General features: G+C 39.6%; 1 protein-coding gene across 1 annotated transcript; it reads right to left on the minus strand.

Annotated features, from left to right (window-relative positions):
- Nucleotides 1–747: 747 nt before the first annotated feature.
- wsb1 (WD repeat and SOCS box containing 1) lies at nucleotides 748–19,431 on the minus strand. The gene is made up of 9 exons (XM_018700659.2): nucleotides 19,010–19,431; nucleotides 16,647–16,815; nucleotides 13,985–14,268; nucleotides 12,389–12,520; nucleotides 12,107–12,207; nucleotides 9,868–10,040; nucleotides 6,495–6,608; nucleotides 4,970–5,077; nucleotides 748–4,125 (listed from the first exon to the last, which is right to left on the minus strand). The coding sequence occupies exons 1-9, from the start codon at nucleotides 19,047–19,049 to the stop codon at nucleotides 3,963–3,965; spliced, it is 1,284 nt and encodes a 427-aa protein (XP_018556175.1). The 5' UTR covers nucleotides 19,050–19,431; the 3' UTR covers nucleotides 748–3,962.
- Nucleotides 19,432–20,680: the final 1,249 nt, after the last annotated feature.

The following is a 20,680-nucleotide window of genomic DNA, read 5'->3' on the forward strand; positions in this document are numbered from 1 at the left end:
GAGCACAGAGAGCTATGTGGGTGTGTGTGTTTTATCTGCTGGTAAATTTCCATTCAACTGATTCCTGAAGGCTATATAACTTTTCCAATTCCTGCTGTCTGCCACAGATAGTCTGTGTTGTACAATGTTTATCTAGATACAAAGATATTGTTGGGTACACTGCAAGGTTCAAATTAAGCAGAGAAAAATGTACATAATGAAAAGATATAAATATTTCAGAGAAATGCAGTATCAGAAACTAGGTACAAGAATAAACCCTGAGCCCCAAAAGAGATATTACAGGAATATGATATATATGAAATAGTAATATGGTAATATTAATATTAAAATTATTGTTAAAATGATAAACTGTGAACTAGTAGACATAGTTTTGGCAATGTCCTTTAGTATGTTAACAAACAATATTACTTATCATATTATTCACTGACTCTGGAGGAGCTCTCTGACTCCCCTTTGGCCTGGTCTGTCTTGCCCCTGGTCTTGACCAAAGTGGTGGGCTGACAGACAGACATTGCCATCTCACACAGCAAATAATCTAATGCAGTTAAACAATAGAATAAATACATTTTTTTTTACATAGGCTAGAAAGTACAAAATGTATAATGAGTAACTGATTAAAGTTTTCAAGTAATTTCCCTAACACTGTCCATATCTCACTCAATCTTAATGAACTTATTAAACTCTGGTCATCTTCATTAGTTTTGTAAAATTAAAGAAAAATACTCAAAAAAGACCGCTGGAGAGAAGTCTTTGCAAAAATAGTTTATTGAAATATCACAAGTTGGAACATTCAATAAACCGAGCAACCCCAGGGTGAGTCAGGTGCAGACTAAAACCAGTTTACCCGGGATCCAGGTCAGGTGAGAACAATACTTTTTAAGCTATGAGCTAGTACATATGTGATGCTTAATCATCTGGGGACAACATTGCCTGTTCATCTAACATTTTTTTCACTGGACACTGCTGCACTGAAAAGATACAATGAACCTAAGTGCAGCTGCACAGCAAGTATACTAGGTGCCCTACTCTACAAACAAAACAGTAAGTTCAACCCAGGTTATCAACAAAAACAGGCTAAAGTTTTTTCAGGTTTTTAAATTGGCCTGGCTGATAATTGGTCTATCCCCTGGTTCAGATTCATAGGAGGTTGATTCTCCTGAGTTTAAGTGGGTCACTTCTAAGCACCAAACAGGGCAGAGCAACTCAATTACATTCAGTAGTTTTGTGATTGTTTACTCATGTTGCCAGGCCACTGGCAAGCAAATTTGGTTGAACTTTTTTTTGTCAGACTTTAACTTCAGTTGTTGCATATTAAGATCAAATATTTAATGTTGAGGGGAAATACAAATCATTTGAAACCATGATTGTCAGAGCCAGTTTGTTGTTTGAGGGTTCATTGCAGACTTTCTCTGAAATTAACAACAATCATTATTTTGTCAAAAAGCCTTTATTGAAAGTACTCCACCCACACCCACACACACACACACACACACACACACAAACAAATAGCATGAACTAAATACATTCATATATATCTGATATATTTAACACTTCATACAGCGTCTCACTGAGGCAGGACTGTGTCTTTCCAATCACAATGGTTGCAGGTATACAAACTCACACAATACAAACCCCTTGTAAGGTTCTGTATAGGTCACTAATCGCTGCAGTCCCCTCATGAGACACCCTCTATATGTCAGCAGAAAATTATGAAAACAACCAGACCATTTACATACACTGTCTGCAAAGGAAACCTTTGGCATTAGCACTGTCAGAGAACTTATTGCCAAGAATGATTGACAGCTGCTCTGTACCCACCTTCCTACATAAACACAAAGAGGACAACACATCACTTTCCCTTCTTCACACCTCCTGAAAATGACTGGAATCAAGAAATAGAGGATTCTAAAAATGCTGCGTCTTAAAAAGTCACTGTCAATTATCATGTGCATATATTTAATAAGGAATATAAGGGTTCAGTGAACATGAATGTCTTTAACAGCAGATGGCCGTGGCTGGCAGCTGAGAGATTGGTTGGAATACTGTCAGCGCTGCTGGAATTTCTACAGCAAAATTTGCGACAGTAGCACTGTGACTGTCTATGTCTAAATCTGACCTGTACAGAAATACACCTCTCTGGACTTTTAGCAGTAAGGTGTGTATTTATGGAGACATTTTCACATTTAAAGAACAAAGAGAACAAAATATAAAAATACAAATATTTAACAAAAGAATTGGATAGAAATGACAAATAATGTGGAAAAAATGCTTAAACCTTTGATAGGTTTATGAACATGATACCGTTTTTTATATACACATATATCACACTGAATTTTGTATACAGGTTTTTTTTTTTTTTTTACAAGTTCAACTATATAGATCAGTTAAGTGACAGAGGTGCTTTGCTTTAGTGTGAAATCATCGAATAACACTGATCTCAAGGCTTTATCCTATCCTGTGCATGTGTGCACGCACATACAAGTGCACACATGCACACTTCAATTCAAACACACTGCCGCCATTTATGTTGCTGGTCTGATACTTTTTTGGTGGACTGAGGGTGGGCAACACCTGCATCATGTCAGAGTTAAACCTATTGTTGGTTTGACAAAACGTGAGGCTATTATCTGCCATTTACTGAAACACTGATGTCAGCCAGTTAGAGTAGTTTGCTAGCAAATATTAGGAGCCATCTTTGGAGGATTCTATTCTAAGGTACACTGTGGAGTTTTTATGTTTACATTCAGTGTTTCTCACCACAACACACTGTTTGTATCCTTGAGACCCGGCAAACATGGAACATACATTCCTTTCTCAAAAAACCTTTTGCAAAGGCAGTTTGAGACATTTTGGAGCCTGCACTGAAGACATTCACCTCTGATCTTCTTAACCGCCTTTGTTGGCAAGTTACTATGTTTCTTCATAGTCATACAGTAGTCCAAATAAATCAAGATATCCTTAGTCAGTTGGTGCTTCTCTGGTAAGCTAATCAAACACATAATCTAACACAGAGCTTGACCCATGCAGAATTTTTGAGGCCTTGGATATTTGAGAGTCCCACTAAATTCCAATCAATACCTTGTTTTTTTTTCTTTTTAAGAACTGTGACAGCGGAACCTTTTTTTTTTTTGGACAGGGCATTTTTCAGGACATTTTGAAAAATAAACTTCACTGCTCTCTGGCTGACAAACTAGAGTGGTGACACTTAAAAAAATATCTTTGGCATTTCTGTGCTTCCTTGTCATTTACCAGCTGGGATATATCCAGATATATCTGCAGATAAATCATACAACAGCTGATCCATCTGGTGAATGTTATCTTTGTAGTGGAAATGGAAACTACTGCTTACCCACATTGAGAAGTCTGAGTTTTAGTGTGGCAAGTGCTTTAGTGGTGTAAACACAGTTTGAGACAAACATTCAACATATAACACAACTGACTGCTTTTTTTCCTCCCATGACAATAATGTAAAAATACATGACATTAAAAGCAAGCATCACTGCAAAGTTTGTCACATTAAGTGCAATAGCCATTTCAGGTCAGAGGAAAGGATGAAGCATTTACTGAACCTGGTAGAGTTGGAGCCAACAGGAAGATCAGCTAAACATTTAAAAGTACCACACTGATATGATGGAGGGGACAGGAGGCTCCAGAAAGAGCTTAACATTTTAGGTATGGATGGTGCATTGGCCCCAGCACACTCATTTTTCAAATTACACACAAAATAAATTCATATGACAACAACATAATGGGAACTTGAGATGAGCATGTGTCTCTGGGCTTTCAGTAAAATTTTATTCCTTTCCTCATGCCCTGGTAACGTCCATTTTTCCAACAATGTTCTATGAAAAATTGTTTTCCAAAGAATTTTTCAGATAATATAGGATTCATTGGTTTTCCAGCATATTGCTGCTGTGGTATGTGCAGTTGGGTCAGCTGTTGCGGGGTGGTGGGAGAAGGGATTAGATGACTTTGTATGTCAGGTAGTCACGAAGCGGCGTTGGAATTGCCAGGGCCTCTACCTGCTGGGTGGTCATCACCCGGCGGAGAGCCATCCTGCACATGTGCTGTAGACTGGCAATGCTACGAGGACACTCCCAGAAGTGCACACTTCCATCACGAGTCCTAAAGCAAAAAAACAAACCAAAAAAAGGCATCATGACAAATGAAAGAGAAGGCAATTTCACATACATGTTAAGTAACTACAAATCCTATAAAAATCCTCAATTTGTTTTTCATCATAGCTCAAGATGAATGAAGCCAATTTATGTGAAAACTAAAATGCAATAAGATAGTGAGAATCCATGCTTTTATTTATTTACTTTTTTTACTCCACTTTGACTCCAAATGTGTTCTGAAATACAATTCAAGTTGGGTGACATACTAGGCTAGGTCACAGTTTTTGAAAACTCTTGTGTGAGTGGACCATTATCGTACTGCCCAGACACTCATCTTCTAATTCAGTATTTGTGTACACACACTTACATTCATAGTGCCATCTATAAATACCATCTCCCCTACACCTTTTGCACTCATGCAGCCCCATATCAGCACAGTCCCACGCCCACCTGTCACAGTTGGCAATATGTAGCTGTAGTCCTGGCCAGAACCACACCAAACATGGTGGATCCCTGATCCAACCTCTTTTTTTCCTTTGTTTCATCTGACCAAAGAATGTTTCAGGCCTCTTTTCATGCTCTTTGCCAAAGTTTAATCTTGCAGTGTTGTGAGCAATGGTTTTCTTGTCAGATGCTCACTGTAGAGGTATGTCTTAATGCAGTGTCCACACAGTGTCTGATCAGTCACTGAAACACCAGTTTCCACAGATAATGCTTTTTCTTCATTGGTAATAGCAAGCTGGACAACTGGTTTCCTTGACTCCTCTATCATAAGGCAGGAGTGAGTAAGGTGTGTAATGTGAGCTGTATGTTCAGGATGGTGTGTGTCGGAGCATGTGTCAGTGTCTTACCCAGCAGAAAGGACACTTCCATCAGTAGAGAAGGCACAACAGAGGCCATTAGGGAGAGGAGCAATGGCCTGAGGGGCTTTTTCTTCGATACTCCAGAAACGAACCAGTCTGAACAAAGACAGGAAAAACCACAAGGACATTGAAATCAGAATTCAAACTGCGTGGATGCAACTGGATGACCTGTATTGGGTAAGATGGGTACTCAGTAAATGATTATCAACCTAACTTCATGTCAGTGCTCACCTCTACTTTTGGAGTAAGGTTTTCCTAACAAAACCTCACCTGTTGAAAATGACTGAGGTGTTTGCATCGACTTTTCACATTTTGTAAAAATCCAAAGAAGTTTTCTCAAAATTGTTATTTTGTGTAATTACAGAGAAATGAACTTACAATGTGACCGGTCAAATATTGTCACCTGAGCTGAACTGCAGAGAATCCTCATGTGCCTCATTGCTAAATAACATTATGTATGTGTGTGTGGTTTTAAAGGTCAGCTTACTCAGCCTGTGAAAATAGGTGTACAATGTCCTCTGTGGCTCTGAAAGAGCTTTGTCAGGTCTAAAAAAATATCTGGACTTGTAGACTACAAATATAAAACAAAAAACCTGCGTTACAAACTGGTGCATCAAGTTTAGTGAACAAAACAACATACATTCTCAACATACTTTCAAACCAACACTTCAGCACTCAGCCAGCCAGTGGTCAGCCAGTCAAAATGATTAATAGCTACCCTGTGACAGTTATGTGACCCACCCACACAGACTGACATAGAGTAGCTGTGTGCTCTCAAGTCCCATTAAGGCTCATGACAGATTTAGAAACAAATTACAACACTCTGCTGCTGTTTACATATCAGCCCATGTCCACTAACAGGCATCAGAAAAAAGGCTGAAGAGGTACACAGCTGAGCCCATAGGTTTGTTGAGGCTTATAATGAAATCATATTATAAAGGACTTGGTAAATGGACTGTACTTATAAAGTGCTTTTCTAGTCGTATCGACCCCTCAAAGCGCTTTACACTATGCGTCACATTCACCCATTCACACACAAATTCACACAGCGCTTGCACTACCACAAAGCGCTCTAGCACATTCATACACCGGTGTTACAAACATCGGGGGCAATGTGGGGTTCAGTATCCTGCCCAAGGATACTTCGGCACGGACTGGAGGAGCCGGGAACTGAACCGCTAAGCTTTCGATTAGTGGGCGACCCGCTCTACCTCCTGAGCCACAGCCACCCCAAAAATGTAAGTTTTGCAAACGGTGCATTTGTTTATCTATTACTGAAATACATTTCATGCTGATATGTATGTTAGAACCACCATGAAGCACATAGTCATCAAATTCAAGCATCATCAAATGATATTGGATTTTGGGGTTTCATACTGAAGACTGACTTGTTAACTCACCACTAAATTGAGTAAAAAAATGGACACTGAGATAGAGGTTAATAAAAAGTTTAAAATGACATATAACTATTTAAGAAATATTACTTAAACTCTGCTATCATTCAGTGTTTTACCTGTCATCAGTAATGCTGGCAATGTGGCGGCCATCAGGGCAGAAGGTCACACCGCGAACCCAGCGGTCATTTGCTCCTCCAGCAAAAATGGGTGATGGAGGAGGGAAGAGATGGCTGAAGAAAGATGAGAGCAAGACTTAATGACAGCGTCAGGATTAGAGCTTTTTAAGGTTAAAAATGAACATTCACACTTCATTCAGTGTTTGACAAAAGAAATACCACTTTTACTCTCTTAAAAATAAAATGTTGAACTTAAAAGCAATGAAAAACACTCTTGCTCAATGAAAAGGGCCTCTATGAAAAAAAGCCCTAGATAGAATAGCAGACACACCAACATTCACATGACCAAGGAATGGCCTCCACATTGTTACAAATTCAGGCACCTTGGAGTGCTTCAGACAGGTCAACAAGCCCAGTGGGATATGTTCCATTGTAATTTATACCAGCTAGAGTGTGTGAGGCCCCTACAGGAAATCCAATAGACTAATGCATCCTTTCTTGCACAGAATGACAATAAGCTGAATTGTTTTTTTTATGATGTACATTAGCAACTTGTGTATTGGGAAGACCTAGAAGAAGTGAAACTGGGTCCAGTTTAAGCTCAGTTCCAAACACGTTCTGCATTTCATACAGGATGGATTCCCAGTATGTCTGTAGTTTGGGGCAATACCAAAGGCAATGCATGAGGTTACCAATGTTTATTTTGTATTTAGGGCATAGAGGAGAGAATCTAGGATTAAATCTAGAGAAACGATCTGGTGATAAATGTACTTTATGAAGTAATTTGAGTTGTGTGGTTCTGGTTCTGTTACAAATTGATATTTTTTTGCACCACCCCAGATAGCCTTCCAAACATCTTAAATGATCTCTACATCCAATTCCCTCTCCCAGCCAACAGCAGGATGTTCTTTCAGGATATTATACAAGACTTTAATCGACATGTGTCCTACAGTAGAGAATATCTTTTTTCCTATATTAGAGACACCAAAAGTAGTTAACAATTATGTTTTCTTCTTAATATAGTCTCTTATCTTAAAATACTAAAAAAGATAATTTCTCGGTACATCATATTTCTGCATTATCTGGTCAAAGGTCATTAGGACTCCATTTTCAAAGAGGTCCCCAAGAGAATAAATACCCTTCAAGTTCCAATGTTTGAAACCTAGGTTCAAAAGAAATTTAGGATTATTAACAATAGATAGATAGATAGATGGATAGATCTTAACCCTGATTTTCCTTCAATGTATTGTACTGTCCTCCAGGCCTCAACTGTGTTACTTGTTACTGGGTTAGTGCAATTATCTTTAACTAATTTCAAACTTTTTAGGAAGAGTAGATTTGAGAGAGGGCATTTGGACAAAGAGGCTTCAATAACCAGCCAAATTGAAGTGGTGTTATTACCAACTCAATCTGATACATATTGCAAAAATGCACTTAATTTCTATTTTTTGAGGTTTGGGAAATCCAGACCTCCTGCATCGCTTCAGCGCTGCAGAGTGGGCATTTTTAAAAGTGGTCTTCGTTTGTGCTAAATGAAAGAGTTAAACCAACCATTTATCTTACAAACTGTTTTGGAAGTAAATAAAATTAGAGTCATTCTTATTGGATAAAACAAGCCAGGGAGAACATTCATTTTTAGGAGCAAAATTCGAATTCCAACGCTCAAGGTCTTTTCTGATTTTGCCGAACAGTGGGATGAAATTAGTGACTGAAATATGGTGTAACAAATATTCCCAAGTACACGAATCCTGTGGGGGACCATCTCAAAGGAAAGGGGCATGGAGAGCCAGGTAAGATCTGGATGTTAAGTTTACAGCCTGCTAATTTCACCACTTCAAGCATGAAAAAAGAGAATATGTCTGTCTCATCACTGTGTGACAAAAACTTGGCGAGCTAGCAGCCAAAGAGTAGCAAAAACAAACAAACAAACAAAAAAAAAATTCACAAAGTCTTACCATTGCTGTTTTGTGGTCAAAAGTTATATTCCAGCTCAAAAAAAAAAAGAAAAAAAATGCTGCTTGTGTCTACTCCTATGACTCTGCATTAGTTTGAAATGAATCACAAAGGTCCTGGTTGTTTACATAAAGACAATGGGGTTTGTAGAGTGAAGCATGCACTTTCCCCACAATATACTATCTTTGGGTTTACTTCCTACTGGACCAAGGTGAATTTACTCTGACACAGTAACACATCTTGATTCTGACTCTGATTTTGAGTCTCACATGTCTTAGCTTTCTTTTGAGACCAAGATTATACATATAGCCCTTGTAGCTGGAGATACACCGATCAGCCATAACAGTAAAACCACTGACAACTGAAGTGAATAACATTCATCATCTTGTTACAATACATGTATTAGCAACCATAACCTCCAATTGTAACAATGAAAACCCCTAAAATCCGTAGGCATTGATGGTGTGTCATTGAAAATTATAGCTGGGCAGTAGAGAACAAACGAACTATAATACAAATAACAAATTACAATAGTGGCAACAGCCCTTTTGGTGAGCTGAGGTCCAACAAAGTGGCAAGATTCACTGGTCAGGGAGATCAGCATGGCGAGCAGTGTCCTCACAGACCGTCCATAAAAGCCATGGCTTGATCGGGGGGAGTCAAACACCTTCACACTCCTGTTATAGGTGATCTTTAGCTTGGCCAGGTAAAGCAGGGAATACTGGCTGCCCACATCCCTCAACCGCTTCTTAACCTCATCAAATCATTTGCGTTTGCGCAGAACTGCAGCTGAGAAAACATGATTTTAGATCCTTCATCTATCAGTGGGCTATCGCCGGTGCCTTTACGTCTGGCCGCCTCAAGTACCCACTGTTTGTCTCCAAAGTTGTGGAATCTGATGAGAATGTGTTAGCTTGATCGTTAGCCACTTCCACGCCTAGAATTATTTCTTCAGCATCATTGGTTCTCTTTCCAAGGTTACGCAGCTCTAATGCATGCGCCTGAAGTGTTTGAGCTTGGGGGCTCAGTTTGTAATTTCCTGAATTGCTTGACAAAGAGCAGAATCGAGTGCTTTGCTAGCTTCTCCACATCTGACGAGGGGCGTGGAGCCTGTGGTGCATTCGCTCCTGTTGGTTTTCTAGGCGTTTTTCGGCGGCATGTTGTCAGGAGTGTCTCAAAAAGTACTCGTCGATTACACAAACACTATTTAGCATGTGAGAATAACTCGGTGATGTGGACTGTCTGTTACGCCGCCATCTTGGAACCCCGTCCGACATGTTTTTTAAGATTTGTAAGATTATTATTGTGATAATATCTAATCTTACTCACTGACAAATGGAAATTTGGTTATGAATGGTTATAATAAATAATTCCAGAGAAGTAAAACCCTCTTCTTCTGGCCTGTGTGTTATTTTCTTACCCCAGTTCCAACAAGATGGTGGCCTTGTGGTGGTCCCATACAAGGACCCTGGTGTCATAAGAGGCAGTCGCCAACAGTGCCCCATCTGGTGAAAACTCACAAGACACCACGTCATTGTGGTGCCCTTCCAGCTTCTGGATCAAGGAGTACTTATCCATGTTCCATAAAAACACCTGCAATGTGAAGAAAAGATTGTTATAGCCAATGGAGTGATTTGGAAAGAGCATAGATGTGCTATCTTACACTTATAATTACTATATGCACATTTAGAAATTAAATTAAACAACGGGAATTAAAACAGAATTAAACAGATATGCTCATCAGTGTCATTGTAAAGCTTTGTAACCTTAAACCAGGGCAAACAAACAAAAGAGCACATGCTACACAAGCAGCAAGGCTATGTCAAAATGCAACACTTCACCTACACTGACAGTTATAATTAATATTCCATCATTTTATAGAATAGTTTTAAACTACATCATAATTAAAGTTATTTCTTAATATAATATGTTCTATACAAAGGAAACATTTCTATTATTTTAACAAAAAACACAACAAAAGAGAAAATAAAACAAACAGTAACTTAAGGTATCATAATTTTACTCCACTGGTTTCCCCTTTCAGAGTTTTAGTTCACTGTGTTTACAATAGGCTCGCACCTCCGGCAGAAGCCTACGAAGAGAGACAGATACTGCAAGAGAAAAGAATATTTTATGGCCAAAGGGTTGATACCTCTGGCAAAGTACAGATTTGAACACATGCACACACACACAAAGACACAAACACACACACACACACACACACACACAGGGAAAAATGTGATCATCTGTGGAAGACGTTTGCTTTTAACAGTCAGCCATGGTCTGAATTTTTAGTATCAATATCTTTGCTCCAGGGCAATGTATTGAGAACTATGCAATTATACTGTATAACTCCTGTATCTCTTCAAAGCATTTTCAATTTTTAACAATAAAAAGTGAAGAGCTGCAAAAACTGCTTGTGAACAAATTAGTGACCTACATAAAAAACAGTCACATGCAGGCTAACAGTTCAGTTTCTTGAGCAGGGTTCTTCAAGAGTTCTTTATGAACTCTTGAGTAGCCACAGAAGAATGGCAGATAGACAAGTTACCACATTATCAGCCAATTTGTTGTTGTATTTCTATAAGTTTTAAGGCAACAGCTGACATCTATAGGACACAAGTGCTCTGCAAAGGCACAATGAACTTTTTCATAATTTTTTCTGTAATATCAACAATAATTGGAGACCTCTGCAACATTTGTAGAGTATTGGCAGCTGCTGGCAAGCACTGACAAAGAGGGGAGTAGTTGTTGACTTTTCTATGACTTGCCACAGCAGTACAATGTGACACTGCATGTTACAAATATTTCAACTGACAGTAACAGTTATCTTTATGATAAAAGAGAAGCTGGTGTGTGCAGATGGTCAATGGAGCTATTTAAAGATGAGTGTGGAAGTGGGTTTGGGAGAGTGGTGGGGGTTGAGGGGGAATAGAAGAGGGTATTTAACCACCAGTTTAATGATAGTTTTAAACTGAAATTAATAAAATAAACAAAGGAACTGCAACAGCAGAGGTAGACAGACATGGAGCAGCACCTACGTACAGATTGACCTTGCGGGTCACGTGCCAGGCTGCCCCTGGCCAGGCCTTTGGGCATTGTGCACTGTGCGTCCCCGGTTTACACCGGCTGCTCAAAATGTCAGCGCGGCGGTCCTTTCAAAACCAATCACACACTGAGCTCTGCCACCACCTGTGACAGGGAGAGCAAGACACACACTGTAGGGACACACACAGCCTAACAAAGCTACCACCATGTCAACCATTACCACCATGTTCAAATTAATCTAGAGCTGCAACACTGTAGATAAGGTGAACTAATGGTGGCCAGCCAACATATATGCCTTAAGGGCTGCAGAAACAGGTTTAGTTCAGCTATATAGCAATAGTGAAAACAGATGTCTGCTCTGCATGCAAACTTCAGAACACCTAATTCCTTTTTTCCTAATGCAAACGACAACAAAAAACAGAATCTAGATGCAGGTAGCTCAACTTATGATGACACCAAGCCCAGTTTGTTCTAAGGTGGGAATGGAACGGTGGGGCAGATGGGGAGTGTTTTAATCTATGGGTTGATCAAGCGTAGCTGGTCACAAGCAATTGCAAACAGATTAGCTAGCAAACCCATCAAAATAAGTAAAAGGGAACTTATATACGTACTGCTTTGCCGGCACCAACTGAGCACAAGATGGAGGAGTCGGGGGAGAAGGCGCTGCAGTACACCCAGTTCTGATGCCCCCGCAAAACCTTCACCATGTTACCTACAAGACACAGATAACACGATAAAGCAGTACACCATGTTGTTTATTCTCAAGGCTACATTGCTGTTGCAAACCTCACATACTGAGTCATACAAGATTCATTTTAAAGTTAAAGACAGAAAATAACAAAGAAAAGAAAGTTAGCTAATAGCTTTTAATCAAGGACAAATCATCGACATACCATCATCTTTGAGGTCCCATACACGGAGGGTCTTATCTCTGGATGCAGAGACCAGCATGAGGCTGCCATCAGGAGCAAATGTCAAGTCTCGCACTACATCAGTATGGTCCATCAGATTCAGCAACAGTTTTCCTGCAACAAGCCATCAAATCGAACAGAGGAACAATTAAGAACTCCGCTACTACTGTACTTGGTCAAGTTTGAGAATTTGCATGCTTAACAATGGAAATGTCAGGGATAAATGGTTTACGGACACAACAAGAACTTCATTCCCATTAGGAAAACCTCCAATGGAGATGAAGAACAATGAAATAAAAACAGATCTTTGAGTAGTCTGGAATGAATGACAACTGATTCTTTTTGATCACATAGGAATATTCTCCAAGAGCAGGGGAAATAGCATGTAAAGCACATTAGTAACACAGCAGCAGCAACATCAGGGTGCCATTTGTGTCTACACAGGATGCCTGTCCAAGCACAACAAGGAGAGCAGGCCAACAGTGTTGGGTAGCCATCAGACTATAAAACTGTATCACTGTAGCTGTCTGTTGTAGTGCATAAAAAGGAAAGAAAAGGGACTTCAAGTGTAAATATACACTTTGGGTCCCATTTACGCAACTTGAAAAATGCGTAAATGGGCTTGAAATACAAGCAGATCTGTTCACTCCGCCATGCATGAGAAGAACGGCTAAAAACCGTGACTCAATGCTTCCTGTATAAACTAGAGCTGCCCTTTTTCTAAAATACAAGTTTGAATGAATTCAAATTAAACATGCAATTTGTTCGGTTTCCAGCAATGTCCATCTGTCAGTGTGTAGTGGGTTGAAAGGAGTCAATATATTTGTCTGTGTGGTGTTGTACAATTACACATATCACTATGTGTCTTGAGACTGTAGTGCCACTTAGAATTTTGTAGCATGGCATTTTGTTATATCCTGAAAATCCACTCCCAAAATAATCTTTGCATCATTCTCCATTTAATGATAGATCAATAGAATGCAATGGGTCACACTGTGAAGTGAATTTTAAAAACACCCTTTTCCTGTTTGAATGAAAGTTACATTTTCAAAATAAAGTTATCCTCATTCTTGGAGAAAGTAGTAATGTGAGGAATGTGGAGCATTAATCAGTTGATAATATCACCACACAAAACAGGTATAGCAGGCCATGATGTCTTCACTTCAGAAACAAACAACTTCTATAACAGCTTTTAGCCCCATGGACTGGAGATATGGTTGATTCAACAAAATCCCACTGCTGTTGGTAGTTTTGCATTCAGTAACAAAAAAATCAAGATATGCATAATCTACAAAAGCCTCTTCTGACATGCCATCACTTTAACAATACAAAATGTATTTGAGCAAAATACAGTATATGTACATACATGATTGCAAAGAATGAGCTAGAACTGCATTTACAAGTTGCATCTCCAGCTTTTAACAGGTAGTGTGTTTGGGCTGCAGCTGGGCGACAGTGATAATGAACTTAAAGAATTTATGTTTTCTGAATCTAATTTTCCAATTTAATCATAATCTGATTATCAACTGATAAAGCTATAAAGAGGGAAACTTCTAACTAGGAACAATGTGTCCTCACCAGTGTAAACATCCCAGATCTTGATGCGACCGTTGTTAAGGCCTGTTGCCAGTAGCAGCTGGTCCTGACCAAACTTGAAGCGGTGCCACTCGATGTTAACACAGCGACTCTGCTTCTCTGGCACTGAGGAACCGAAGGCCAAGCCCCAGACAATGTCACCACAGTCAATGGTGTGTTCGCAAGGTTCGCCAGACACTGGGATTACCTGGCCTCCGTCGCTGTTCTGACGGGACAAACGTCGGGGGCTTGAGGCATTGGTGCCCTCTCCACAATGGCCCATTGAACTGCAGCAACAGAGAATGGACAAAGATATACAAGAGGGGGTCAACAAGAGACAGTGGTTCTGAAAAGGACAGAGTATGTAGTATGAAATTAAGTTGTATTCCTTGTTGGAGGTATGTTAGCCACAAATACACAGTTAGTGCCTGTTGCCTGCAGGCCTTTTCAGCTCACTGTGGTTGTTCTCGGTTTGTGCTGTAATCCTCCATGCAATACGCAAACTGATCTGCTGACCAAATACTGCAGAATATATCCACATCTTATTTTTTAGATCTGCTTTTACTGAAGAATGTGACAGCTACTGAGGCTCCACTAACTCAGTGATAAACTTGCACTGAACTCTGCATTTCCACATTTCACAACAAAAGCAGCAGTTCACCATTTGGAAGCTTTTAATGTGAAGCATGTTGTCATGTTGGACATGCTACCAAGCAGGACACACAGCACTGTACAGCTCATTGTGAGAGGAAAGTCACTGAAGAGGAAATGCATGTCATCACACGTTGACTTGTCATGGTGTGGGCCAATGGAAAACGCCTCAATATGTTTTAACAGCTGCAAAGTTTAGTATTTTTTGCCAAGCTAACCAGCCTGCTGTTTGGGAACAACGAGCACTTGTTCTACAGACAATTTCAATGTGTGACTCTGAGAGTCACAAGGCCTGATTGACTGGCAAAAGAGCCTGTTAAGCAGAAAGGGAGCTGATAATACAAGCCACGTGTCCTTGGCACTGTGGAGCACCTCTTTGTGCTCATTCTGTTTCCTGCATTACGTGGGATTCTGGGGGCAAATAAACTGCTAGAAAGTTCCACTAGCACATAGATCTATGTGGAACTTATTCACTATGTTTCCACACATTGTCCTATTTGGTAAGGTATACACACCTAAAAGTGTGGGTAATTCATGCGTTCACTTCTTTCCTGCATAGAACAATAGATGAAGAGGTAGCATGATAATAATAATATCAGACTCATGTTCCTGTTAATCTCAGGGGAATTTGCTGGTTTACATAATTCCAGCGATTTAGCACTAAACTGCGGATAAATGCACTTGAGGTTGGCAAAGTGAAGTGCAGTTGGTCTGTATAGAGCAACTAAAGCACACCAAGGACCAGTGAATATTCTGTTAGCCTGCAAATGCCTTTGGCGGTGCAAGTTAAACAGAAGCCAAAAAGTCTGCTTTAATTAAACAGCACTGGCATGCTCAGTGGTGAGAGACAGTCAACAAGAGCAACTGAAAAAATGTGTGTTATTCTATATTTTTCTTAATGTCAACATTCCCTACTCTGTGCATTCTGCCCATTGGAGGTCAGCAGTTCGATCCCTGGCTCCTCCAGTATGCATGCCGAAGTATCCTTGGGCAACATACTGAATCCCAAATTTGCCCCAATGGTAAACCATCGGTGTGTGAATGTGTGTGCATGTGTTGGGAGTGCTCTATATACAGAGAACAAGCACTCTATGAATGTGTGAATGGGTGAATGTGACCTGTAGTGTAAGGTGCTTTGAGTGGTCAACGTGACTAGAAAAGCACAAAAGATCAAATATATTGCTTAATTTTTTTAAAATAAAAGGCATAGTCATTTCCGTTAATAGTTAGACAGTGTAGTTTTTAGCAATATTAAAGATACAAGAGAAACTAATTCATTTGTTGGGGCTTCTCTTGTGTCTCTTGAGTGAGTTTTGTTTTCAAAAGCTGGATCATAAATACAACAGACGTTTGGGAAAGAAGTTTTAAGGAAAGTTTAAATATTTAGCAAAATGTCAAAATTTACAAATAAACCCTGAAATAAATAATTCATGCTTGTGATTGAGAAAGAGATGTTTTCTGAAATTTTCACAAAGGTTGACTGCACATTTAAGAAGTTAAGCCATGTTATTTGTACAGTACATATTGTGCTGGGACATTTATTGTCACTGTGTCTTAAATTTTTTTTTTTTTTAACAATATTCATCTCCTTATTCAAGCAATCTGCGGATCAATTTTGGTACCTTTTAAAAAAAACTAGAGTTTCTGGAGTTGAAAGTCAGTTCAAGTTTCCATGAAAGTTATCATAATACCATCATAAGATCAAATGATGCAGCTTTCCTTCCTTAGGTCTTGCCGTTTCTGAAGCCAAGACACTTTTTGTGGTGAATAATAGCAATAATGATGATGATAGTAATAACAATAATGATACACAGTATGAGGTACTCTACAGTACTATGCTAAAACCCTAAAGGTCATATAACCTAAAAAAGATTCCCACACAATTTACAATTGAAGGTTTCAGGTTCTTTTTTCCTTTTTTCAGAAACTAAAATGAGTTAAATGTTAATGTTTAATGTAATAATCATGATAGCTAAGACACTGGTAGTGCATTTACATTTCAAATGATACTTACAAGTTTTTCAGGCATTTTGTCCAGGGAATGAGCCTGACAATGCGATGCCCCTGAGACCAAGCAAAGTAGGAACCATTGGGTGCAAAGGCAACTGTCCAAGCTTCACGCCCAGACTTCTGGTCGAAGGGAGCAACAGGCACCAGGAGTTCACCGATGAACTTAGCCTTACCTGGAAAATAAAGTGCATTTGTGAGGTGTTGAGCCACCACAAGCCACCAGAGCAGCATAATTCCACATTGGCAATGATTCTACAAGTCTCTGGAACTCTATTGGAGGGATGGAACATCATCATTCCACAAGATATTTCCGTTTTGATGATGGTAGTGAGAGTGCTCCCTAACACATCAGTCCAACATTTCCCATAGGTGCTGGGTTGAGATCTGGAGACTATGAAGTCCATGGTATATGACTCAGATCATTTTCATACTCATGAAACAATTCAGTCACCACTTTGTGCCCTATGGATGTTGATACTGTCACCCTCTTTCTCAACTAATTTTCCAGGTTTTTACTTTCATAGGTCACCCATCTCTATATCTAGATTCTATATCCATTCTTGGTATGAACTGACATTAAACTCGCCAAAGTCCATCTGTACAGGACAGTCAGATCTACTTTGAAAAGTAACTTTAGGCTTGCATTTTCCTTGTAAATCTTACAGATTATGGAAACACAAATAACAGATTTACAGAGACAATTTCACAACAACTGTGAGCAAGATGAAATTACAATCAGAGGGAGAATGTGGTGTCTGCAAATATCAGAGTTACTATGACTCCTTTTCAAAACAAAATGTAAATAAATTGGATCCGTTTTTCACAATGCAGCAAAATATAAGTAAATACATGCCAAATTTAGTGGTAGTACTACATATTCTTATACAGAATTTATTGTGGACTACTCATTCCCATAAATATTTCATTGGTGAGTTCAGTTTTTTCAGGACCAATAACATCTTATGGTAGAGTAATAGATCTAAACAATACAGTTTGTACAGGGCTTTGTACGAGTAAATAACTGAGGACCTTTTGGATTCCCCTTTACAGAGTGGAGGGAGTTAGGTTATCTTTTTAAGTATGAGTATGAGGGTAAATATATTAGGTAAAGTGTAAAGGTAGGCATGAGGCTGACTAAGATTGTGACAATGAGGAGAAGAGAATTTGCTCAAATACTGACCACCACATATATTCATGATTAAGGTAGTGCAACTTAATGCATGGTATTTGGAAAAAAGAATTTAACAATTACAGCACCCAACTAACACTGCAGAGGTACTATGTGAGGCACAGCAACAACAACATACAAGTTCAATGCAGTATAGCCATGAAGCCATGAGCGTGTGGGCACGCACGTACGTCTTGTGACGTGCCTAGCGAAGTCTTGAATCAGAATCTACTGGTGTGTGGGGGAGGGACGAGTCTGAGGCGCAGATTGCATCAACAACCCAACGAGAGGGAGATACATTTTCTACCAATAACGTTTGAAAAGGCATCGAAAATGAAGTATTAACCAACTGTCAAACCACACAAATATCGAGTTTATAGACTTATTAAACCAGGACGGCACACAATTTAACAGGCCTTCCAATCCAGACATAAAGATAGCTAAACTTTGACAGTAGCTGTAAAATTAAGGTCTTGAGATTCAGTGTAACCCCGAACCTCACACGGAAAAGTGCCGTAAACGGCAGTGGGGCGATTACCAGACGAACATTAGCCAGCTGGTTCTCATCTCGAATGTGGCAATTTAATGGCCTCGTTCTGCTGGAAATCGTTGCGAACCGCATGTGTAATGGGTGTTTTATACCCCAGTAGGCCATAAGCGGCAACAATAAGCCAATTCCATACGCGAAAACAAACATCTGCATGCAACACGACTTAGTAGCAGAGTGATAAATGCTTTATGAAGTATTTTCAAACAATATTTTAGGGTGTACGAGATAAAGGACTGGTTGGTTATGCTAACGTACGTCTGGTTAATCGCACACCAGTTAAAGGATTGTCTCCCACGCAGGCAATAAGCGTACCATGCAGGACATAACATCATTGTACAAAACAATAACTCAGTGAAGGGTACCTTAAATTGATTCAGTAGCAGCAAAACCACTGAGCTGTTACAATGCTTACTTCCGTCCACCACGGTATACTGTAGTAAAAGACCATTTAAGCTTGCTGGCACATTATACTAACAGTTCTTAGTTTGGGGTAACATATTTTTTTCAGGTTATAACAGACTGTTAGAGGAGCAGAACATCAAAGGCTGCCACTGTACTTCTCAGAAACGGTGTAATGTTAGCGTGCTAATACCACGCTGTTCCGGGGACCTGCCATCACAAACATTATAAACATAGCATTTATACGTACCTATATCATTTTCGTTTACAGAGTCTGGAAAGCTTGCCATCTAAATAAGGACACAGACCTAAGAGAAAAATCCACGGACGGTAAAAAAAAAAATGCAGGAAATGCAGGAAATAACCAGAATGCGGAATTAGACGGTGATTTTTCTCCTCTTCCGATGTCTGAAAAGTCGACGAATTCCTCCGCCAAGCTTAACGCCCCGGCTGGAAAATACAGTCGTTGGAACTTTGTGTTTTTTCCCCTGTATTTTCTTGACAACAGACTTAATGTTACTTTTCAAATCTATACTTATGCTGATCGGATGTTAACACTCTCACGGATTAAAAAGTGTTTAACGCCTAATAATAATACTCGACTTTACAGACTTGCGTACAGTCCCTGGTATTATAATGGCTTCTAACTGGATAAAACCAAGCTAGTTCCATCTAAAGGAGGGCTGACCATAAAACCGTGGGAGGGATTTCATTAACGTCAGCAAAGTTGCCATGGTAGTGTTATTAACACCTCCCACTGCTGTCAGTGTGTGTGCGCGCGCGCGCGCCCTAAGTCTCAACGCCCCTTCCTTTAGCAACAAAACGGTGCATTACCGCCACCGCCTGGTATTATTGAAGCATTACCTGTGCACAGTATTGCATCTCATCACAAACCTACTCACCAGACATACTTCAATTAAGCAGCCTGTCACGAGCCTTTTAACTCAGGTGTGGCTTTTTGTCTAACTTGTCTAATTTGTCTAGCGTGACTGATGGAATGTTGCCAACATGGTCGTCCTTCCAGCAGGTTTTCCCAGCTACACAGGGGATGTGGTATATTAGATGGTGATGTTGACGTGAAGATGATGAAGAGAAGATCTCCGCTGACACTGACTTACTTGTATATAGAAGTTTATTACAAAGTAGTTCAGCATCGGACAAGCACTGCAGCAGCCTGTGAGAGGATCCGAGCCAATATGGATCTCTCTCTCTAACAGCTCTGAACACCAGTATATATACATTGGTTGTTTACATGGTTCATAAGAAGCATCTGGACCTTATTCAACGCCTTCACTTTCAAAAGGAAGAAGATGGGTGAGAGAAAACCCTCACCTTTAACCTCTACTAGCCTAGGGGTCACATTCTTAACTCTTATCCTAAACATAAACCCCAAGGGCTAACTCAGACATATGAAACTCATAAAAAGTGAAAACATCTAGAAACCCTCAGACATTCCAAAAAGGTAAAAACATACATAAAACATCCTGTATACTACAGGGACTTTTGAAGTTGTATTGCTGAGTGATCTTTGGGTTCTTGGTCACTAACGAATGTTCTTCTTGCCCAGTTACTCAGTTTGGCTGGATGGCCAAATTTAGGAAGAGTCTTAACAGGGGTACATATTACAAAATAATTGGGCCAATTTCCGGGCCGAGTCCCCCCTACTGATCAGTCAGCAAAGGCCCAATTATCTGATGGCTTATTTTGACTTATCTTGATTTTATGGTATGAGGTGTGTTCAGAGTGATTACCCTCCCCGATCTTATAGGAATATGATCAGGGCTACTCTGATAAATATTAATGACATTCAATATTTTTAGTTAGTAGAAATAGTTTTATACCTTTGCCTTGATCTATGCTTAGCCACAAAAGCAAACAGGATGCATCTGTTGACTGAGTTTAGTGTCTCAGCAAAGAGTCT

The sequence above is a fragment of the Lates calcarifer genome, linkage group LG21, assembly GCF_001640805.2.
Source record: "Lates calcarifer isolate ASB-BC8 linkage group LG21, TLL_Latcal_v3, whole genome shotgun sequence".
In the NCBI taxonomy this organism is placed as follows: Eukaryota; Metazoa; Chordata; class Actinopteri; family Centropomidae; genus Lates; species Lates calcarifer.